The 24802-nt window shown below is 44.7% G+C and overlaps 1 protein-coding gene across 6 annotated transcripts in view; it reads left to right on the top strand.

Annotated features, from left to right (window-relative positions):
• gfra4a (GDNF family receptor alpha 4a) overlaps positions 1-24802 on the top strand; it is a 100978-nt gene that overhangs the window by 71026 nt on the left and 5150 nt on the right. For 4 of the 6 annotated variants that reach the window (XM_061796111.1, XM_061796115.1, XM_061796113.1 and 1 more), the window contains 6 exons: positions 18110-18391; positions 19242-19322; positions 19438-19575; positions 23255-23594; positions 23952-24061; positions 24430-24564. In XM_061796111.1, the coding sequence (XP_061652095.1) occupies positions 18110-18391; positions 19242-19322; positions 19438-19575; positions 23255-23594; positions 23952-24061; positions 24430-24564 (1086 nt within the window). Of the gene's footprint in view, positions 1-18109; positions 18392-19241; positions 19323-19437; positions 19576-23254; positions 23595-23720; positions 24062-24429; positions 24565-24802 lie in introns of those variants that run through there. The other 2 variants (XM_061796112.1, XM_061796117.1) reach the window with 2 other exon arrangements.

The raw sequence follows: 24802 nt of genomic DNA, 5'->3' as shown, positions 1-24802 counted from the left end.
AAAAAAGTTTGAAGTAATTTTTTTTTACACTAAAATGAAGTGAGTAAATTTTGTAAAGTAAAACATTTTTTAAAAAAGTCAAAATTATTTAAAATGTTAAAAAAAATACATAACATTTTGAAAAGGACCTGTTAATTTTAGATGAAAACATTTCTGAAAAAAAATCATTAAAATAAGAAATAAGTGAAAAAGAACATTGTAAAAACGGGAAAATAAGTGTAGTTTTTGGATAGAATTTATCTTGCGATAATTTCATTGAAATGATCAGGCCGTTAATGATTTGTCCTCTTTAAGTAATCTCCCAAATATTCCGCCGCTGAGCGCGGCGATGAAGCCGCGGCGGCGTTTAACGGCCACCGACCCAGCGGGAGCCCTTCGAGGAGACCGAGCAACAGAATTAACGCGGCGTGAGGCCAAGCCGACTGCCGGGAATGCTCGGCGTCCTTTCGTCAGCTCGGGGCGCTGCCGCGACCAAAAAAGAAAATCAAAATCATTTACCAAAGCAATCTGATTTCACTTAGCGCTTCTTTATTTCCGCTGTGATGGAGCTAATGTGTCCTGGGGAGAAACGTTTATCACCGCAAATATGCAACTTGTTTTTCTTGAAAATATACAATTTTTCTCTCACCTTTACAACTTCTATTATTTACATTTTTTTTTTAAATATGTGACTTTATTTTCGCTGGAGAGGACTTTTGTTCTTAGAAATTAGAAACAATAGATTACATTATTCTCGTGGGATTACTTTTTTAATAAATCTGATTTTTCTCCAAACTACAAAAATCCTCAGTTTTTTTTTTCTCTCCAAAAATTCTTGAAAAAATGACCTGATTCTTGTAATTATATTATATTGTATTTAAAAAACAAAACAAAACACTATTTTCTGAAAAATGTGAAAACATTCTCCAAAAATGTGAGAAATGAAAGTGTCAACAAACAGGTTGAAGCAACGGCTACGATCTCGAAAAACTCCCAAATCATGTCACTTGAAAGTGGTGGTATCACATTAGAGACAACTTTTATTTTTGTAAGATGAAGAATGTTTTTGTGATCTGCTGTCACATAGTGCGCCTTTAATCACACTTCCCTTCATGCCAGAGGTACTGCGTCGCGGGGAGACGATAAGTGGATGTGACGATTCCTGGAGTGTCCTCGTACCGCGGTTGCCCCGGGAGCAGAGAAGGGGGGCCGGGGGGGGGGGGGGGGGGGGGGGGGGGGGGGGGGGGTGTAGCCGGGGGGTTGGGGGGGTTTCTATTTTGGAAGCACTTCCGAGCATCGGGCTTCTCGCAAAGTGCGTCGCTAGGGAGGAGAGTGACGATCACTGAGTGGGAATGCATCAGGATGACTTCATTCGTCCTTTAAAAGGGAAGGTTTATTTTTCCAGTAGGACAGGTTAATAAAAAAATTAAAAAAAAAGCAAAAGTCATGTTAGGGAAAGGGGACTTTTTAATAGCTGGTTTCCAAATAGTTTGCTCCCTGGAGTGCCTGCCCACCCGTCAACCCTTTGACAATTGTATGTTAAACAGGGTCTCTAAACGATTAATCGATTATCAGAATAGTTGTAGGTTATTACATTTTTGTCTTGAAAAAAAAATACAACTTTATTCTGGTTAGATTAAGACTTTTTCCCCCAAAAATATAAAAACAATTTCCCCCGAAAATTAGTATTTTTCCTCAAAAACATAAAAACTTTTTCAAAATGACCTTTTTTTTTTTTTAAATGAAAATATTCAACTTTATTTTCCCAGTTTTACAATATGTAAAAGTTTGGGGGGGGCGTGGGTGCTCTGTCATTCACTGTATTTGTTCGTGTTACGCAAAAAGTGACATCGCTGCCCCCTACAGGACGGTAGTAGAACTTTATTGACTGCGCTTCATGGCGAATTGCCCAGTTTCCACTTTTCTTAACAGAAGTTGTACATATTGGACATCTGGCACACGTTTGGTTGTTGCGGGAGGGATGTAAAAACCTTCTGGGCGTGATTCCGTCGCCTCGGTTGAGGTCGGCAAATCTGCAATTGTTTGTTTTTGTGTGTGAGACAAGTAAATCCCAGCTCCTCATATTTTGGTAGGCTGTCTCTGAGCTTCGGATATTGTCCGAAATAAAATAAAACTAACATGTTATTTGTGTCATAAAGCTCGTTTTATTATAATTTTGGAACTGGGCTTGTTTTGTTGTTGTGTAACTCGTGTGCAGCTTTTCCTCAGCGGCGTACCAACGTAATCAATATTTCATCCGCTGTCAAGTGATAACATTCCTGTGTTGGCTTTACAGGCTGCACAAGTGGATGAAATAATCGATGCTGCCGAAAAGTTGTTGTTGTCATGCAGAGGGCGAAGCGCACAAGATGTTTTATTTGTCCGTGTCTTACGAGACGGGAATACTAGAATATACACTAACATGATAGTGGAATAAATACATACAGTAGGAACATTCACTGATATGCTCGTCAAGTACGTAAATACGTTTATTTTAGAAAAAGTGCAACTTGATTCTCGTATGATTAGAACTTTCTCGAAATTAAAACTCGAATAAGATTATGGAGTTTTTTTTCCCCTCAAATATAAAGTGTTTGTATAAAAAGTCTTCACATATATATATCTTTTTTTCACACACGCATTCATTTTCTAAAATAACCTTTTGTCTCTTCATAACTATAAAACCTTTTTCTCGGGTAAAAAAAGAAATCTCTAAACTTTTTGGGTACCAAATACGACTTTATTCGCTAAAAAACATCCAATATTTTTACATTTTCTTGAAAAAAGTATTTTTTCCCCCTCAAAAATATACCTTAAAAAAAATTGTGTGTGTGTGTACAATATTTTTATTTTCTCCAATTTCAACTTTTTCCCCCCCAATTTATTACTTAAATTAATACTTATTTCCCATGTAACATTATTTTTTCCACCTGGAAAACATCAAACGTTAAAGCTGGAATAAATAATACTTTTTCTTGAAAAACATAACAAAATTTAAAATATATACATTTACAGAACATAATTTTTTATATATCTCAATTTTCTCAAGCAATTGCAACTTTTGCCCTGGAAAACTTTTGACTTTTTTTTTTCTCTTCTCTCTTTTGTAATAAATGACTTCCAAAATCCAACAAAAATAATACTTTCTTAAAAAAATAATAATAATAATAAATTCTCGATACATATGCGACCTTTTCCCTCCCAAAAAATGTTTGAAAGATTACGGCTTTAGTAGTTAACTAGTTGAGTATTCTTCTTATTTCTCCCCAATGTGGCCCGAACCGTCCTTGGTATAGAAACGGACGCGGCGTGCACGGCCATCGACGCCGTCCTTGTGGCTTCGTTTCTTTGCTGGCGTTCCCCGCCGACGTGATTTTGAGGCGCATAATTGGCCCAAACGATGAGTTACGCGGAGAACATCCTGTTCTACTTCAACAGGAAATGACACCTACTGTACCATGTTCTCTCGGATGGATGCGACGTGTATGCGCGCGCACGCGCGCTCGCGCTAATGCAAATTCAGCAGCGCTTGGCCGCACAATAATACATCACACACAAACCACATCAGTTACACCCCGGCTGGTGGTTCTTTGATTTAGACACTCCACGGGCACATAAGTAGTCGTCTCGAGGTTTCTTTGAATAAAGCAATGCAGAGGGAACAAAAACAAAAACATTCAACTTTGTCAAGCTCAATGCAAACTCGACAACGATTGGCCTTACCAACTTTAAATAGTGCTTGACTTTTTTTTTTGTTGTTGTTGTTTTTTTTCTTAATGGAATTTTTTCCCCCTCCAACCTCGTAGATAAGCCCCGATGAAGAATCTGTGCTGCTCCGACCCTTTTTCTCGCCAATAAATTGAAAACATTTGTCACCCCGGCGGACCTCTGCGCTGTCATTGGGATCCACGGCGGCAGACGCATCGCAGCTTCAAGTTCCCTTTGCCTAAGTTCAGCTTCTCGCGCTGAATTTGTACTTAAAAAAAATAAATAAAAAAACAACAACAACAAAAGAATAATTGTCCTGTCAGGGGAAAACCACAGTTTGTCTCCAACTGCGAACTTGCTGCACTGCTGCCTTTAAAACTTTGCAGTAGAGTACATAAACACATTTGCTTTCTATAGAAATGGGACTATACACTCTTAAATTAAAGTATAATCCATTTTGCAGCAATACAAAGGGAACATTGTTTTTTTTTTTTTTTTTACATCATTATATTTCCCACGCAGGAGTGAACTCATGCCGGTGTTCTGTTTATTCTGTTGTGTTTATTGGATGTACAGGTGTTAGTCAGACTTATAAAAAATAGTGCATTTTAATTGCCGTCGTGTTGCAATCAACACATTTCCTTTCTGTCGGGATATAAACTATTAAGTTAAACTATTTGCCTTCACTGTTGTGATTATGAGATCCCATTTTACGGCGCTGCATACGAACGCGTTTGTACGACATTAAGCTTTCCCACGCTCCAGTTGTCTGTGAACGCCTCGTGCCTGCGTTCTGCTTGTTTATTGGATAAGCCGGTGTCAATCATTGCTATCGGCGAATCGGTGTCAAGTTTGAATCCGTAATGTGTAACCTATCAGGGATTTGAAACATAGCAACTGTAAATTGGACTCATTTATTCAGTTAGTTTTTAAACCTAGCTCAGATTGTGCCTTGAGTAAATATGTAAAACAAAATAACAATAAAAAATACTTTTTTGTCTTGTTTATGTCCAGAAATGAGCACAAAACAGGTGGCGAACGTGGTTAGTGCAGCTAGCGGTGTGGGCGCCAAAGTTTGTCTTTTATCGACACATTTGTTCCCCATTCCCTATTGTGTAGAAATAGTTTATTTTTCTATTTCATGATAGTCATACGCCGTCTATATTTGCTTAAATGATGATTTCCCAAGCTCGAGTGATCTGTGAACATCTTGTTGGTGTTCTGCTTGTTTATTGGATACACAGGTGCCAATCAAATATCAGCGAATCAGTGAGAAATTGAAATGCTCAGTTGAGCCTATCGGAGTGACGAGGCGGGGCTAAACCGAGACTGACGTAACCTTTCGAGCATACTGTCAATGTAATTCACTTATTGAGTGAGTTTTTCCACTCTACTTTCAGTTGTGGCTTGCGGGAGTAAAAAAAAAAAAAAAAGTTAACTTTTGTCTGCTTTCTGTCAAGTAATGAGCGCAAAAAACAGGCAGAGACTGCGGGGAGTGCAGCTAGCAGGTGGCTAGCCGGTGGCTAACGAATACAAATGGCACGCGTGGGCGGCAAAATTAGCCTTTCACCAAACTGTGAGGATAAACCGTGAGAAAGTCCGATACAATATTTGCCGGCAAGAGGCGAGCGGCTTACTGGACTTTCTTTCCCTCCCTCCTCCCCGTTGCTGCGTTTTCAAGTGGATTCGGAGAGCTTCGTGCTGCCTTCAAGGGACAACTTTTCATTTGATTTCAATCCAAAAATGCATGTTATCTCCTTCATTTGATCACACAAATGCAAGCAGATTGAGGGGGGAGATTGCAGTGTGTGGGAGTTGGCAGCTGTTTTGTAATGCGTATTGCCGCCACCTGCAGGACTGGAGTGGAACAGGCCAGACTGCGGTGTTTCTGATTGTTTGTCCTGGGCAAAGGCCTCTTTGCGAGTAGCATTTTACTTGACTGTTTGGGAAAAATTACTTTGTTCAGTCTCTTGATTAGCTAAAATGACTCAGGGCGAGCCACGTGCTGCTACACCAAGTCAAAATTTCCATGACAATCCGCTAGCCTGCTTTAGCACTGGAGCTAAAATAGCAAAGTCTATTTGAAGCTTTTAGCGGCTGTTTTGAGACCGCTTTAGCTGGTCTGTGATCTACTTCCCATTTTTGTTAATGCTCATTATCGCCACCTGTAGGACTGAAGGGAAACACATGATTCTGATGTACTTGGAGAGTCTCTTACTCATTTTTATTTGATAAATATTTTCTATTCTTGAAGTGTTTTTGTTACTGTGCACATGACAATAAACATCACCATTTCTGAATTTCCCGCTGGCTTTGGTGCAGAAGCAAATATTGCAAAGTCCATTCGGGGCTTTTTTGAGATTGGCGTGCTGGCTAATTACTGTATCACTCGAATGTTTGTTTTTTTCCTTTCCCACAACAAAAGAGCAGGCAAAAACGCTCTCGGTATGCTCAGACACGCACAGAGTTTTTTTTTTTTTCCCCTTTGTGTTCCGAGCCCGGAAATCCACAGACGGCTCCTCGGATCGCTTCTGACGTCGGACCGGGCGTTCGCATCCGACTCCGCCTTCCTGCGCCGGGGCCGTTTCGGCTCAGCTGGCTCAACGCCGCCCTCCCCCTCGCTCGTTAAAACGCCGCCTGCGGCTGCAAAGGCGAGACCTGCCGGTGAAACGGATGAATACCCTCCTCCTCCTGCCAGGCTGTCGCGGCGCAAAACTCAGACAAAAACGCCTCCGAGAATGGACAGAACAACTGGAAAGAAAGTGTTTGAATTCTCTTGAACCTCACAGTATGCGGTAGTAACTCGACTTTAAAGGTTTTCAAGTTACGAGCCGTCGCTTGGTCGATTTATTTTGTCAAATTTGTTTTGGGGTGGGGCATATGTGTTACGAACCCAAAAACTGAATTTGTAATTGCCTACAGATGCCACAAGATGGCAAAAAAGTATTTTTTCTGTTAGACATAGCTTAACAAAATGAAGGTCGTCCCCTCGTGTAACATTATTTCTTAGTCCCAACAAACCACAAGATGGGGCCAAAAGCAATATTTCTGTTTGACAAGGCTTTGACCTGAGCAAAAAACAGCAAATGGGTGAGTTTTTCACCGAATAACAGAGTATGGGTTCCCCCAAAAACACCAGCGACGAGGCCAAATTGCGACTGCGCAGCCCAAATATGTGGCATTCGCTGCCCATGCATTCTCGTTTGTTGCACCGTTTCGGGCCGTGACTTTTCGCAGGCTTCTGACTGGTTAAAATCGCTCGTTAGAGGTTGTAGCGCCACCTGTTGCTTTGTTTTTGATGGATTGCTTTTGATGATTTGTTTTTAAGGAAGCCTTGGTTAAGTCTGCCGTGAGCAAATCTGTCAATACGCATTATCATCATCACGGTATTTCTTCCCGATCTCATACGAAGCGGCCCTAAACCTAAAACCCACCGGAGCGTCGCGGAATCCGCTGGCCCGCGTCACACTCAAAACATTTGCCAGCAGCGGTGTTGCGACATCAAAGTCTTTTGGAATCTCTTGCCAACGATGCCGTTAATGAGCTGGTAATCGCTCATTAATGCGCCGTAGATGTCTGGGCGAGACATTATGATAACTCGCTAATGATGCGGTGTTCTGTTAGCCTGCGTCAAGGTTAGCGTGCGCACCCGCCTCAAACTTTTAACCCCGCTAATCGTTGGCCGACAGGCGCCGCGCACCCCCTTCAGGCGGAAGGCGCCCCACCTACCTCGTCGGAATTTCAATTGTGGAGCCACGGATGGATCGAAAAAGCAATGTTTGAAGAAAGGGAGAATTAAAGACAGCAGTTGGAAATTGACCGGGAGATATAATTGATTGCAAAATGAATGACGAGATTACGAGAGATGTTTGACACAAGCGAAACTAATGTGTGTGTAAAAACCAGCAGGATCATCGATAAAACTGACCCAGAGCGGATAAAAACACATCTTATGCGGACGTTCCGTACTTATGACGGCCACAGACTCATGGTGGAAAAATAAGCCATTGGGTAAAAAATTGTTGTCATTTGCCTTGCAACTTTTATGATTTACAATGGTGAAACAGCAATGACTTGAAATGCTTAAGAATATAGATGAAACTATCTGAGAGTGGACAAAAACAAGCCACGTTATTGTGCATTTGTTTTTTCTCGTATTTTGGGAGAAGAGCAACCGGAGAAACTGGAGCCGATTATTTTCCGAAAATGTTTGTCCGTCTGTCAGGAGCGGGGGGGGGGGCCGTAGCGCTGCACCGTAAATAGACGCTGACGCCGGGATGCCGGTGGGTTAACAAACAAAACAAAAGCACATTGACGCTCAAAGAATTGCATTCAAACGCAATTGCACATCCAAATGTTTCTCCTGGGGGAAGGTGACGTCAATGAGGGTTAGGGTCCGTTGGGGTTTGCCTCCCCCCCAAAAAATTAATTTGTCTTTTTTTTTTTTTTTTTTTACACCAACTAATCAACCCCCCGATGATTTTCATTATCAGGAAGTCTGGAATATTTGTTGCATTGATTAAGCTGTTCGCTGTTTTGTAAAGGGGAAAATTGAAAAATGTCAAATGATTTTTTTCTAAGAAAATTATATTATGAAATAATTTGATGATTAATTTTAATAAATCGGCGTGGCCGTGCAACAGTGGACCATCTCTTCGCCCTCGGCAGGGTCCTCGAGGGTGCGTGGGAGTTCCCCCAACCGGTCTACATGTGTTTTGTGAACTCGGAGAAGGCGTTCGACCGTGTCCCTCGTGGGGTCCTGTGGGGGGTGCTTCGGGAGTACGGGATACCGACCCCCCTGATACAGGTTGTCGGGTCCCTGTACGACCGGAGTCAGAGTTTGGTCCGGCATATCCGGCAGTAAGTCGGACTCGTTCCCGGTGAGGGTTGGACTCCGCCAAGGCTGCCCTTTGTCACCGATTCTGTTCAGAACTTTTATGGACAGAATTTGTCGGCGGAGAGGGGGTCCGGTTTGGTGGCCTCGGTATGGCATCTCTGCTTTTTGCAGATGATGTGGTTCTGTTGGCTTCATCGAGCCGTGACCTCCCAACTCTCACTGGAGCGGTTCGCAGCCGAGCGCGAAGCGGCTCAGCACCTCTGAATCTGAGACCGTGGTCCTCAGTCGGAAAAGGGTGGCGGGGATGAGATCCTGCCCCAAGTGGAGGAGTTCAAGTATCTTGGGGTCTTGTTCACGCGTGAGGGAAGAATGGAACGGGAGATGGACAGGCGGATCGGTGCTTTGTATCGGTCCGTTGTGGTAAAGAAGGAGCTAAGCCGAAAGGCGAAGCTCTCGAGTTACCGGTCGATCTCCGTTCCTCCCCTCACCTAAGGTCACGAGCAAGATCCCGGATACGAGCGGCCGAAATGAGACCCGAGCTCGGATAAGCGCTAGGAAATGGATGGAATTTTAATCAAATCAATTATAAATAATAGAAATGAATGATTTTTTTGATTTTTAAAGAGATTACATTCGTAAAAATGTTTTGCTAACTAACTAATCAAGCCACTGATCATTTTCATTATCAAGAATCCTGTAATAATCGTTGCATTAATTCAGCCTCTTTTACCCCAGAATAAAAAAAGATGTTTTAAATTAATTTCATTTAAAAAAATAAATAAAAAGCATTAAATAATCAGGATAAACAAAATTTTAAAATAGTAAAATCTAAATTCTTTTGTACATTGCTTTTACTTACAATGAATAAATAAGTGATTTTTTTACAATACCAATTAAAAAATATCACTTATGTAACTTTTTCAAAACTTGGTTTTTAAGTAGTTGGTACATTTATTTTTATTAAATTGTAAATAATACAATGAGAAAATGAGAACAAATTAATGTTTTTTAACTTTTGGGGGCAAAAAAAAGTTTAATCTATTAAATATGAGTATAATATCATTTTAATAAATTAAAAGGTATTTATTCAAATATAAAAATTATTTCAAAAATTGATATTCTTCCCTTTTTTAAAAACCGATCCAATAAAGTAGGTCAACACACACTAAGCCGTGTAAATATATTATAGACAGCTTTCTGGTTGTCATGTTGGTTCCACCTCCAAGTAAGCGGTGTCTCGTGGCAGGCTGTTGGTGAAGCAGCATGTGGCTCAGCAGCCCCAGCTATTCTGTTGCAAGTCAACAACTGCATGTTTGAAATCGCAAGGCGGCTCATCTTTCCCAGTGTTTATTCCCGTCGTATGCGAAATCTTGCCTGAACGTGAACAATATTTTAGTGTAAGACTTCCAGTGTCCAAACTTCTTCTTCTACTTATCAAACCGTCACAGAGACGAACGACATTGTTGTAATAATGAATGAGATCCTCGTAAGGAGGTATTAATGCACGGCGCACTTTTTAATCAGCGCATGCATTATTCACTGCAATATAAGCACTTCTTCATTGCTCTCGGGTTAGATTTATTCCCTTTAAAAATATCCGTAATTATCGCGCAATTTAATTGAAACCACTTCATGATGCTAATTGAGAGTCTGCGGCTTCTATCTTTTGTTTCCTTTATCATCTACTAGTCAAATTTCAATGTCATAATCTCATCATTTTCCATAATGGGATGGCCAAAATCAACTTAGTGAGCTTGCAATTCATAAATGCTTGACTGCGATTGTTGCAATATTTTCTATAATCCTGCAATAAATGTCATTTTCATTTTAAAGGGGAGCGGTTGCATAGAGCAAACACAGAACACCGAATGCAGCAAAGCCTGATATTGGCCGCCAAAACTCGACCGAGTGTCTTAATAGTGTTTCACAACCTTTATTGGGTCCATATTTTACATTAAAAAAAAAAATAAAAATCTCATAGCACACCACAAAACCAAAAATGTCACAAAAAGTCACATATTCGCGGTTCACAAACTTACCATTCAGCTTTTTAGTTCACGTGGAAGCTATCCTCAGCAATTTGCTGAAAAACTGCTCTTTCTGTAATGCCTTTCGTTGCCACAAGATGCCGCCAAAGGCCTGTTCAAACAGGAAAATGTTCCATTAGTTGGTGTCAAAGGAAGTACGTCAAAGTCATACGTTTCGACTGAGAGACTAAAATCACATCCGAGGGAATTACTGCGCCGCCAATATTTTGTCACACTCGTGGGGGCTTTCCTTTATAAGTTCGTAAATTGTTTCTTCAAAGTTGTATTTTACGAGTGAACTTCAGACATTCCACCATAGATGGCGGCAGTCAACTTCACAACATCCGTCAGTTCACGCGGTTACCTCGCAGTGAATGTACAGGTACAGGTGTCAAAAAGAAATACGTGCACACAAAAACTGAAGTTTTTAGAAAAACATGAGTCGACTTGGCGAAGCAGTACGAGCGTAGTACCTCGACCATATAGACTACGTATACTGAAGCAAAGGGGGTCGATAGCGGCTATGACGCCAGCAAAGGGTGCTCAACTCATTTCTAAGATGCATGCTTTGAAAAGTCCATGAAAAAAGAACGTGGCAAAAAACAAATTACACTTGAAACTCTGTTTTATTATGTTATGAACGTATGCTTTTATGGACTACAATACAATAGAGAGATATTATTCTGATTAAAAAACACTACCAAATTCGGGGGGGGGGGGGGGGGGGTTATATACTTGAATGGATTGATTGCATTTCTTTTCATTTCAATGAGGAAAGTTGATTTTGAATATGAGTTATTACAGGAGCTTTGTTGCCAAGATTCTGACTGGTCTTAGAAAGTGTTTGGGGGGGAAAAATAAAAAGCGCTTGGCATGAAGTAAGTCATCGAGGAATGTGTAGGTTCGAGTCCAAACAGGTCTGAAGGGTCTCAACAGTGTTTTTCCATCAGTGCGTGTGCGCGCACGTCTCCGTGGCAACCGGAAGGCAACGACGCAGCTCCCGGCAGAGCCGCTGAGTCATCGCAGATAAAAAGCGTGTGGCGTATGGGCGCTAAGAAGGAAATGCAATGAAAGACATTCAAAGCGGCGGCGTTCCCGACGTCGTCAGATTCACCAAAACAATCGGAAGATGGCGACAAGTCAGACTGCTGGCGCAAGATGGAGGAAAACACACAACGTTCGCAGGGCAAAAACGCAATATTGTTAGCCTAATAGCAAAATTGCTCTTACTGTTACCGGATCAATCAAAAAATATCAATTGACTTGCTTCAAGTTGCTTTTTTGCATATTTGTTCTCGTTTTTCGAAAATATGAGTTGGCTAACGATATGATCTTTGATGGCATGCTCTCGCTTTTCCGATCGGGGCTCATTTGGGTGAATTCCCGAGAAGGTCTTTGATGTAAAATGAAGTATAAACCCTGAAATTTGCCAAAATGGCTGCTTCAAACCAACATGGCTGACTTCCCGCTAAATCCGGTATACGCTCAATCAGCTTCCACGTTTGGCAAAACAGGTGAAAGCGCTTCCTTCCGGCACGGGTAAATGGAGACCGGGACCAAGCACCTGTAGGAACGTTAAACGTCTACAATGTCTGTTTTGAAAACACAATATGTCACCATAGAAACGCCAAAGATGACAATAGCTGATGTTTAGTCTTCGCTAAATAAATGGAATACGATTTACTTTTGTCTGAAGACACCAGCCATTAAGAAAACAACAGTTCGTCTTCAAATCATCATATCATCTACCTGTAGTTATGCTCGTCAGCGTAGCATACAAAGGAAGTTTGCTAAGGTGTTTTCTGGGTTCAGTCATGTGACGTTCCGCATATAGCGGGTTTTTTGGGTGTCATTCGGTAAAAATGGCCTGACTTCCTGTTCAATTCCGGGTACTTGCACACCTGTTTTCTTGAAATGATTGTCTGATGATGATGATGGTCCACTTGAGATGGAGAGAAAATAAAATTAGCAATTTGGTGTCGCCCATTTGACAAGGATAGCTGCTTGCGATCGGGGCTCATTTGGGCAAATTCCATGGTAGCACTTCGTCAAAGTACGACCTGGAACTCGCCCAAAATTGTTGCTCGAAACCAAAATAGGCGACTTCTTGTTCAATTTTGGGCATGGGTCCTTGAGACTTGATTTAGGCGTTCTGTTATGATAGACGATGTCCACCCGATTTCACGTTGATCCTTGAAACTGGTGTCGGGAGCTAGTTTTCACAGCGCTCCAGCCTGGCACGTCGCAGCTTTCGGAGGAAGTGGAGACGTCGGTGTGCTTTCGTGAGCAGACAGGAAGTGTTTCGGCTCCAGGTGAGGTCCTGGGAAAGGTGGACCGCAAGGTACCTGTAGCCGGAGACCACTTCCACTGCTTCTAAGGTCTGAAGTCCACCACCACCGTCTTCTTCACATTGATGCAAAGCTTTTCATTACAAATCCTCAAAATGATCTTCAAACTTTGATACCATCCTCCACCCACATTAGGTTAAGTTTGCTGAGATATTCTGCAATTTACGGTCTCCCATTTTTCTTGGATACCTGCTCCAAATTTGGATTCCATTGGGCGAATTCCCAAGAAAGAGTTCACCAAAGTATGAGACGTTGACGACAGTTATTTTATGTGGCTGGAGCACGGTGTCAATTTTTGCTTTTTACTTCAGGCCTCAAAGCTAGTTTGACTTAGCGGCATGAGATTTGGTCGATATGTCTACCTTGAGCACTCCCACAAAAAAATGCCATGCCAGAAAAGACACAGGAAGTCTGACATTTTGGACTTAAGCAGTCAATTTTAGCTTGATTATTAAGCTAACGCCGCGTTCGTGTTTGTTTTGCGACATGTACGCAGCTCTCGAGCTGCGACTTCACTAAAACGTTCTGGGTGACAAAACGATATGGAAAAAAAAAAAAACGTCTCCCACAAAAGCGCAACAGTGAGAAATCTGGTGTCCGTCGGCGTTTGCGGACCCGGAAGGAGATTAAGTGGGCAGCCAATCCGCCATTAAGCTGTCAATAAAAGTCCAGACAGACAAGAAGATGCTGCAAGAAAGCATCTGCGGGTCAAGCGAAGAGTTACTCGGTGTCGCCGTGCCAAAACAATTTCCCCACACGTCGTTTACGCCGACCTTAAAAAATAGGATTATTCTGTGCAAAGTATACGCAAGGTGACCTGGTGTCACTGGTTTCGCATGCAAAGCAGAGAATTTACCGCAATGAAAGGCACGCGTCTTCCTCACTCTGCAAAACTCATTTACATTGGAAACACGCATCGGTATGTCAACCCCCCGCGGCACTCCCCCCCCCCCCCCCCCCCCCCCCCCCCTCCGCAATCATTGTTTTTCCCGCTGCAGCTGGAGGGAACGGCGTGGGTGGTCGGCGGGGGCGTGAAAGGTAGAGCTCAAAGGACGCCGCCAGATTGGGCTGCGAGGCGGGAAAAAAGCAAGGCCAAGGCTCCTCGGGCGAAGGGTGCAAATCTTGTTAAATGGCCGCTAATCCGCCGTGGAGAGCGCTCGGTGTGATAACCGTGGCGCTGCGCCAGATAGCGAGTGATAACGCCTTGAAAGTGAGGCTCCCCGCAGCGCAGGTTCAAAGAGAGACACTCGCAAGCTCTTAATTAGGGCCCCAAGGAAGACCCTTCGGAACGTGCTCCGGTTCGTTGTTTCCAGGCCAAACGCTCGGAGTACCGGTTGGACTTGGCTCTGTCAAATTTGAAAGCAAAGCAAATTTATTTATATAGCGCATTTCATACACAAGGTAACTCAATGTGCTTTACATGATTAAAAGCATTTAAAAACAAAGAAAAAAAACAGCTTATAAACATTTAAAACAGAGAATATTTTTTAAAATACAATTAAAACAGCGTACAGTGCAAGAAATATCATTTAAAAGTGGAAATGCTCTAAAAAGGTTGGGGGAAAAAAAGAAGAGTTTTTAACCTGGACTTCAAAACATGCCCACTTGGGGCTGACGTCACTTCAGTTGGCAACTTATTCCATTTGTGTGCAGCGTAACAGCTAAATGCTGCTTCACCGTGTTTGCGTTGGACTCTGTGCGCCGCTATTTGACCTGAGTCTGTCGATCTCAGAGCCCTACTGGGTTTATATTCCATTAGCATTTCATTCATGTATTCAAGATTTAAACCCTTTAGTGATTTATAGACCAGTAGCAGAACTTTAAAATCTATTCTGAAGCTGACTGGAAGCCAGTGTAAAAACTTTACAATTGGAGTAATATGCTCTGACCTCTTTGTTCTGGTCAGAACCCGAGCTGCAGCATTCTGAATGAGCTGCAGCTGTTTAATGCTCTTTTTAGGGAGTCCAGTCAGAGGACCATTACAATAGTCAAGTCTACTTGAGATAAAAGCATGGATGAGCTTCTCCTGGTGTGCTTGACACATGCAAGCCTTCACTCTGGATATGTTCTTCAGATGGTAGAAGGCTGTTTTAGTCATCGATTTGATTTGACTGTTGAAAGTCAGGTCGGAATCTATCAGAACACCAAGGTTTCGGACTTGGTCTTTGGTTTTTAAAGAGAGTGACTCCAGGTATTTACCAACAGCAATTCTCTTTTCTTTATTGGCAAAAACAATTGTCGCAGTTTTGTTGTGGTTTAATTGAAGAAAACTGTTGCTCATCCAGATATTTATGTTTTAGACAGTGACACAACACCTCAATTGAACTGGAGTCATCTGGAGACACTGCTAGATATAACTGTGTGTCATCTGCATAACTATGATAGTCAAAATTAAAGATCTGAAGAATTTGACCCAAGGGTAGCATATACAGGCTGAACAAGAGGGGCCCAAGAAGTGACCCTTGAGGGACCCCATAGGTCGATTCGATGAGATTGAACACTTCCAATGGTTACAAAATAACTCCTTTCCTCCAGGTAGGGCCTGAATCATTTAAGGACTGTTCCATTTAGTCCTAGCCACGTTTCCAACCTGTTCAGCAGTATATTATGATCTACAGTACAGTACAGAAGCGAAGCAAGCAGAGCGAGCAAAAACGCGTCTGCACTGTACGAGAGCGAGAGCGTTCTACTAGTCGTGTCCATCATGAGTAGATCTACAAAAAACGCCCCATAAATATAGGGAAGTCTGCCATTTTACTTAAAAGCAACTGCTTTTGTTCAGTAGTGCTTGCAGAATTTTCTTTGAATTCAGCCCCCAAAGCCAATTTGACTAAGCAGAAGGAAATTTGGTAAGCATGTCTATCATGAGTAGACCCACAAAAAAAAAGTCTCCAGAAGTAATATCCATAAAGACGCAGGAAGACCGCTATTTTGGTTTGAAACAGTCATTGTTGTTCGGTAGTGCTCTGTAGAATTTTCTTCTGAATTCAGCTCCCGAAGCCAGTCTGCGTTTGACTTGAAATTTGGTAGATCTTTTTATCACGAGTAGACCCTCAAAAAGGTTTCAAGAAACCATGCCGTTAAAGACACGGGAAGTCAGCCATTTTGGTTTCAGTTTTAAGGTTATTTTGGACATTTCCAGCCCCCACCACGAGTTTGCCTTAGCAACATGAAATTTGGTAGGCATGTCGATGTTGGGTAGACGCACAAAAAAAGTCTCAAGAAGCCTTGCCTTCAAAGAAACAGGATGTCTGCAATTTTATCCATTTTAGTGTCACTTTTGCCAAAATTTCTCGGGGTCCTTCCAAAGCGAACTCATCCTCGAAATATTGTCCAATTGCTACCAAATTTTAGACATCTCCGGGGTTCTTTTAAAAGCTGAATCTTCCCGCACGCATACTCGACAGATGGGCGATGGTAAATTACGAAAGCGTCGTTTGGTTGTCAGTTTTTCATCCTTGAATGTCGGCGGCGCATGACAGCAAAGTTTGCGCATCCTTATTTGTCCGCTAACTTTTTTTGCAACTTGCTCGAAGTGTTCTCGCCTCAGGGGAAAAGACAGAAAATGACGGATGACGATAGAAGAAGAAAGAATGAATTATAATAATATGACATATTAAAAAAGAGTCAGACAACCTTCAAGCTCAATCACTGTCACCAGACTTCATAAACGTCGTCGTCTTCAAGGTTGTTAAATGACCACAAAGAATACTAAAATGGCTCACATCAGTGTGACACACGAGCTTGTTTTTCTTTCGCGAATAACACCGTCAAGACAGAATTCGGTTTGTTTTCAATGAACTCATCGTTTTTGAAATGCCGCAGCTCGTTCAGCGACCTGGCCAAGCCAAATGCGAATAAACACAGTGATGAGCACGCACGCAAGGAAAAACACTCGCACTCGGTACTTGTACATGTGCAGCTCCACCTGTAAAAAAAAAAAAAAAAAAAAAAAGACCGGTAAAAGTAGGCGTAATAATTCAACTCCTGGTATAAAAGAAAAGTAGTTTCAAATAAGTCAAAGTCAAATATATACAATATTTCCCTGCACATGAAATAGTTTCCCTCTTTTATTAACTTACGTAGTCGTCGTGCTGAGAATAAGAAGGAAAAAAAGTTGTCTTTTAAGGGCTAGCTAGCGTTGGCTCGAGTTTGACGTTAACAAAAAAAAAGTGTTCCCATAGCTTTGTTGATGTTGTGAATGCTAAATTATATAATAATAACGACTGAAATAATACACCTTCATTCTGTTGTTGTTGTTGTTTCAAGCGAATACCCAATATCGCTAACTTTTTGCGAGTAGTGTGTATGTGTTTGTAACAAAGTACAAAGTACACAACATAGATAGAGTGAGGTCAAGTCGATCCATCAATCGACATCTTGATCGATTGATCGATTGATTGATTGATTGAGATCATGCGGTCTTACAAGACCAAAAAGCATTTTGGCTCGATTTTGCGAACGCCGCCCAAAGCTGCATATGGCTAACTTTTGGCGAGTCGTGTCTATATTCCCTCCTTGCGCCCATCTAACAAACATGACACTTTGTTTTGACTGCAGCCCAAACACTAGCGAGCGCGTGGCGCGATGAATGGTGGCATTACATCCGGACGCAGTCATCCTGTCAGCGGCGCTTGATGGATTGCGCGTGACAACCCTCGGAATTCATGAATAATCGAGCCGCGGTTCCCTCGGGCGGCGCGCATGCAAATGAAAACGGCGGATTGCGCGTGACGAGCGCAGCTCAAAGGTTGCGGCTGAAAGGCTGCCGTTGGCCCTTCGGCTCGTTTGCCTTCCGATTCGCTTCATCCGTCACGGACGCTCGCGATCTGTTGTTCTCGGCTGTCGTGACCGCTGAGAGGGTCGTCGTCGTTGTTGTTGTCATGGGGATGATGTCTTCGGGGTTTGATTTTGTGCTATGAAGACTTTCAAGCCAGAGTTCGGATTTCAAACAAAGGTTAGGTGTGATGCCAATTTTAGGGTTTCAAGCCAGAGTTAGGGTTCCAAACAATGGTTAGGGTTTCAAATTAGGGCGTGAAGACAAGGTAAGGGGTTTAACTTCAGGTTTTGAGCCGAGAGTTAGGGTTTAAAATTCAGGTTTCAAACCCTGACCTGAAAGCCAAATTTGAAAGTCTTGCTGTCAATGAAGCGAAACGGTCGATTGCGTTTGCCGTCGGCCAATCATCACCGGCGTGCTCGTGTCTTTGCAGGACTCGCCGGCGCGGTCGCGGCCGACGGCGGCCGCGACTGCCTGAGCGCCGGCGACGCCTGCTCCGGAGACGACGCCTGCAGCCCCCGCCTGCGCACCCTGCGGCAGTGCGTGGCCGGCGACGGCAGCGTCAAGCTGGGACCCGGCGCGCGCAACCAGTGCGAGAACGCCATGACAGCCCTCTTGTCCACGCCGCTGCACGGCTGCCAGTGCAAGCGGGGCATGAAGAAGGAGAAGAACTGCCTGAGCATCTACTGGAGTCTGCAGCAGGCCGTCCTGCACGGTCAGACTATTTTCACATTTTGGCCCTTGGTCGGGCATCAGTAGCGCCTTTAGCGATTGAGCAAAACGGACGGCACGGCTTACGTCGTCATCGTCGTCGCTCTTTTTCGTCACTCGTCTGTGTCGCGTCGCTTGTTACGTGCTTGAGGCTCTTGTTTCTCGAGAGTCCAAAATGGTTTTTCAGGGACGACATCAGTACCGATTATTCGTGATCAATGCGGCCGAGAACCGATATCTGGAGCCGATATTTATTTGCAGTAAAAGGGAAAAATATTGCTGTTAAAATTTCAAAAACAGGCTCCAAACGGGCTCAGCCTTTAACGCTTTCATGTCGGCACGTGAGCGGTCGCGTCTGCGGACCGGAAGGAGATTAAAAAAACAAAAAAAAACAAACCTTCATCCAGCACTGTATTGAGGAAATGGAGGCAGGTTCCTCAGGCTTCTGATTTGTAAGACGATTCGCTCAGCTGCCCCCCGGCCACCTCCTTTGAATTGTTTTCTTTTTTTTCGCCATAAAACTTTAATTGCGGAAATGCCGACTTTTAGAAAGCAAGGATTAATCAATACTTGTTCATTTTCTGCTGACGGCTAAAGGAAATTTCCTCCAATGGTCAGTCGCCGGCGTCCGGCGAGGAGGGTGCGTGGCGGTAAACGATTCTTATTATTGTTTTGAAGTGAAGTTGAAGTAAAAAAGAAATTGTCGCAGTGCAAATAGCTAAAAGAGGAGGAGGAACGTGAAGAGGGAAGGAGGACATTTCCAGTGTCGTCTTTCAGTTTTTTTTCTTTGCGGACGCATTTGCCCTTAATGGCGGCTCGTTGCCACGCCGACTTTTGTTCTCGTCTTTCCACAGGCCTGAGCCTGGTGGAGGACTTTCCCTACGAGCCCGAGGAGAGGGGCTCCGACTACGTCCGCCTGGCCTCCATCGCCGCCGGTGAGTTTTGAGGCCCCGCTGACTCCTTTGGGTGTCATCATTTTGTAAAAAAAAATAAAAAAATAAAAAACACTCTGCAGGTGTGTGTGTGTGTGTGCGTGCGTGTGTGTTGCAGCTGCAGGCCACACCCGCCGGCCCCTCAGGCTCGGATTAATTGCCGCTTTACTCGAATGCGTGTGCAAGGAAGAAATGCTTAGTGGAGAGGAGACCAATACGGATGGTTTGTGTACGCAAGATGAGGTCACGAACGAACGTACGTGCAAGTCGGAAATAATTCTTAAAGACCATGTGAAGTGAATTTGTTTCGAATTACAGATATGTTTGACGATAAGTGCTGAAAACTCGCGCAAAGACTGACAATTATGTTATACTGCAATGTGGAACTATTTAACAAATTTTTGTTTTTATAGGTATTGATTTTTGGCCATGGCTAAAACTGTGACACAAAATGACATGGCCTGATTCCCCCCACCCCCCCCAAAATAAGAACTTCATTCGCGCCAGTGAATTCCTCAATTGCGAGCGACTTAGTTATAATTACTTAACCCATTTCTGCCACCGCATCGTGCAGTTAGCTAGCTAGCTAGCTAGCTAGCTAGCTAGCTATGCCTACGCCCTGAAAATATCTTCCCTCGATGCCACAATTTACAGAACGGCTTCATGTCATTACATTATTTAAATACACGTACATTTTGTTGTTATTCAGGCTACCGCAACTGTGCCGCCATGTTTGGTAAACGGTTGACCGACGCGACACCGAGCGAGGAGGCGGACGGGCGAGTGAGATTCCGGCCGTCCAGACGAGTTGTCACGCGTAGGCGTGAGAAAGATGCTTGACATCGTGGTATTTGATTGACAGTTGAGCGAGGTGTCACTTTGAATGGTCCTGAAACAATCTTCGGATTGTCTGTTACTTGACTTTATTGTCCTCTCATTTAGACGCAAATGTGTTTTCATGTCTTTTGTACTTTGACTTGACGAAGCAGCATGTGGCTCATTGCGCACAATCGCTTGTTTGTCTCCTCTTCCTTTACGGAATGCACTAGAAACTATTGTTGTTAGTGTTTATTAGAGAAATACGGACCAAATGTTTCGTGATCATTCGTTTTAGAGTCGTGAAAAAAGACCCCCTAAAAAACGAGCGGGGTCTCGTCAAGATCCAGCACTTTGCCGACGACAGCTTTTGCTAATTAGCCTAATGACGCGTTAGAAGCGTCTTTGGTGCGGAACAGCAGTTAGCGACATTAGCATGAGCGATGAATTATAGTTGTGGGAAAATATGTCGCGGAGGCGACGCCACGAGGGTCCGCGAATCGCGGCTTCGGCGTCGCGGCGGTCGACTCGTCGAGATCGCCCGGCACGGACGACCGCGCCGACCTCCTGACGCGTAACTTACGAGTACCGCCGTGGTTTTATTGCGCCGCCATAGAACATGGCATCCTCCTCTGGACTTGATTGCTTTTTTTTTTTTTTTGAACCTCAATGTACGACCTCTACTTTGTCGCTTGATGCGGGCGAGCCCGGCAAGCACGTATTTCCCACCCGTAATGTTCGGTGGGTGGCTGAAACTGAAAATATTGGCGACAATGTCGAAGGTTGAAAGGCTGACCCCTAATTGGAGTTAGAAGTTACATGTTTTCATTTTTAACTCGCATTGTCAATCAAATCTAACAATTATTTATTTATTTTTTTACCTCCGTGTCGATTTTCAGTCATACAGGCCACGGTAGTCCGCAAAAGTTGAATCGAGGCAACTGGACAATTTGTTGTGTTTTTTCTTTACGATATTTCCCCATATGACTTTTTTGTTGAAAGGTTTTTCCCAACGTAACGATCCGTGGGACGTTGAAAAAGCAAAAATGACTTCCCGACAATGTCGCCGGACGCGAGTGGTAGTGTAGGAAAGCTCGCCGCTAAAAATGTGGAGGTAGACGTTACATTGGTCTTTGGATGACTTGGATTCAAAAGTTCATCCCCACCGTAACGATCCGCTGAGTGGTGAAATTGCGAAACCCGCGCCTCGGATACTTGCGGAAACCCAGCAGTAGTGTTGCAAAGCTTACGCCTCAAAATGTGTCACCGTATGACTTTTTATGCAAATGTTATTCCCAACCGTTACAATACGTTAGTCACAGAAACTGCGAAAATCCCGGCTCTGACACTCCGCTACGTTACCTTAGTGCTAGCGTTGGAAAGCTCCCCCCCCCGTGAAAATGTCAAATCGATCCCCGTATGACATTTTGTTCCAAAGTTATCCCCAACTGTAACGATACGTTGCCCAGCAAAACACATCATTCCCCTGTTCATTTGTACCCCATCGCTCGATTAATCGAGGGGACGATCGGTAGAATACGCGACTCTAAAAATATTCTTTAGCTGCGCCCCGGAAAATGCGGAGGTGTACGATAAATTTGTCCCCGTACAACCTTTTGTTCTAAAGGGATTCCCGAGCGTAACAGACGATGAAACGGTCAAAATCGTGTCGCAGAAGCTCGGCGGTGATGCGTTTGTCGCTCATTTGCGTCGCCGCCGTTCGAGAGCCGAGCGAGCGTCGATCGGCTCCTCCTCGGCCACGTCGGAGGGAATAAGTGATGCCGCGCGGCGCGTTGTTAGCTGGCTCCCCCGGGGTCCGTCCATATTTCAGACGACAGCTCGCCGCCGCACTAACGAGCGCCGTTGTCGGCCATCATGGCCGTATTGAGCAGCTGGTCACTCTGGAGGGGGGGGTGAATGATGACGGACGGGTCGGGGACACAAAGTATTTTTGCTGATGCGAGCGCGGCGCATCATTAGCGCGGCCGGTGCGGGGCACACGGGTGGGCACGGAGGTGGGCACGGCGGGTCCAGGTTGAGGGCAGGGTGGGTCACGGGAGCAAGAAAAAACACTCAATATGATACCTGGTGACATTCATATCGTCATATTGTCGCATGCGACATTTGCACACTTTTCATGTTGTATTCATGGCAGCGCACCGCGATTATGCAAAAGCGCCGCGTCGGCTCAGTTTGAACTCCTTTTGCATGCAGAGGGAGAAGAGTGTCAAGTCAACAACATCTGCAGCAGCGCAGCCAAGTCATTGCTAAACATTGGCTGGGATTTGCCGGACGACTCTCCGGAGAGAAAACGTTCCCCGCCGCCGGTTTGGTTCCGAGCGGCCGTTTCCGGCGGCCCTCCAAAAGCGAACGCTTCCCAGAGATTTCGGCCGACGGCGGCCCAATTTGAAGCACGTCTACGAGACGCGTAGCCGGGAAAAGGTGCGCCAGGTTTGGGTCCCTGGAGCCAGGTTCTCTTAGTGCCATGCACTTCGGACCCACAAAAAGGTCTGAAGAAACACAGGAAGTCGGCCAATTTGGTTCTTAGCAAACATTTTGCCGCAATGTCACACTCTAGAATTGAACAAAACAATTCTGTCCCCAAAGCCAGTTTGACTTAGCGACTAACCCGAAATTTGGTAGGTAGGTCCGTCATGGCTACACAGCCCAAAAAGTCTGGAGAAGCCACGCCTGGAAAGTCGGCCATTTTCATTTGAAGCGGTCGTTTATCTTCGGTGGAAACCTTCTCCAATTCAACCCAAAAGAAATCAATGCAGCAGTTTCCGTTAGCAACGTGAAATTTGGTTGGCTTATCCATCATGAGTAGACGCGGCAAAAAGTCTCAAGAAGCCACGCTCGAAAAGACACAGGAGGTCGGCCATTTTGGTTTGGAAGAATAGATCGGTGGACGCCATCGACTGTCTGAAGCGTTTGTTGCGCCATTAACACGGCGTCGTCGACATAATGGCATCGTCAACGAGCACGAGCCATTTTCGACGTTTGAGATCGGTCACTAATTTGACCGCTGACCAATTTGGTACGGATTTCGCAAATTTGGACATTGCAGGTTTCTGCCCGATGTCGGCGCGATGCAATAATCCCCCGCGTCTCCCCTCCAGAATCGGAAGCGACGACGGTCAACCGCTGCCTGGACGCCGCCAAGGCCTGCAACATCGACGAGACGTGCCAGAAGCTGCGCACCGAGTACGTGTCGTCTTGCATCCGGCCGTCGGCCCGCTCGGGCCCGTGTAACCGGCCCAAGTGCAACAAGGCGCTGCGCAAGTTCTTCGACCGCGTGCCGCCCGACTACACGCACGAGCTGCTCTTCTGCCCGTGCACCGACACGGCGTGCGCCGAGCGCCGCCGCCGGACCGTGGTGCCGGCGTGCTCCTACGAGGACAAGGACGAGCCCGGCTGCCTGGCGCAGCTCAGGCTCTGCAAGGCCGACTACGTCTGCAGGTACAATTGCGTCGGCGTCGGAATCGACGCAAATTCTGCCAGTTTGACTCGGCGACGTGAAATTCGGTGGACGTGTCTATCTTGAGTAGACCCAAATAACAAGACAATAATCGTTTTGGTTTCAAGTGACCATTTTGGGCCTTTCCACACTACGCCGCCACCGACACGAAACGTTGCCGAAGTTCAGCCGCTTCGTTTGCCAGCGCGGGATATGACAAAAGGGCCTCGCGAATGAGCTGCCAAGTCTCGTGGATGACGATTAATGTCGCCGTCCAGTCAACGCTTGAGGAGAGATGATGATGATGATGATGATGATGATAAAGTGATTTCTTTTTTTTTTTGCGGTCTTTGTCTGAGGTCCCGCTGGGCTCAGTTCCAGTACGACTGCCAGCCGTGGCCCGAGAGCTCCAGCGGGTGCAAGCAGGCGAACCACGCGGCGTGTCTGCTGGCGTACACCGGCCTCATCGGTGAGAACGAGGCGCAGACGGACGAGCGCCGTCACGTGTCCGCGCGATGGGACGCAATCCTTCAGCGAATCATGGGAATTTTGTCATGTCAACCGCGAACCGTGTCGTAAAGCGAGACGCGTTAGGTGGTCGTCTTCGCTTATCAAAGCTTTCTTATCAAAGCTGTGTGACGACGAGAAACGCGCCGGCGTGTTGGCATCGAGTCAAAGACGGAACCGGATCAGAGAACGCATCCGGCGGGAGATCGCGTCGGGAAAAATGAGCCGTCACCGAGGATTTCGGGCTTATTATGGGATGATGTTTTAATAATAATAGGATTCATCCTTTCATATTGCTAACGGTCGTGGTGTGTTCCCCCCCCCCGTCAGGCAGCACAATAACGCCCAACTACCTTGACAACTCCACCTCCAACGTGGGACCCCGCTGCTCCTGCGCTACCGGTGGCCACCAGCGGGAGCAGTGTGCCAGCTTCCTGGCTTCCTTCCACGACAACGTCTGCCTCAGTGAGTCGACGCCGCCGATCCCAACTCGTCTCGCGAGGAACCGGGAGGAGCCGAGACGCCGGCGCCGCGTCGCCTCGTTCTCCTCGGCCTTAAATACAAAAAACAGTTTGAGCCAAAAGTACAAAAATGTTAGGGAAACAAAAATGCAAAAATATCATAGAAATTACCCGAACAGAATAATCAAAAGAATCCGAGAAAAATACAATATACCGATATTCGAGATTAAAAGACAAAAATA

Source organism: Phyllopteryx taeniolatus, chromosome 13 (genome assembly GCF_024500385.1).
Source record: "Phyllopteryx taeniolatus isolate TA_2022b chromosome 13, UOR_Ptae_1.2, whole genome shotgun sequence".
Lineage (NCBI taxonomy): Eukaryota > Metazoa > Chordata > Actinopteri > Syngnathiformes > Syngnathidae > Phyllopteryx > Phyllopteryx taeniolatus.
Note: the sequence above shows the minus strand (reverse complement) of the source record. Positions and strands in the feature narration are given on the sequence as shown.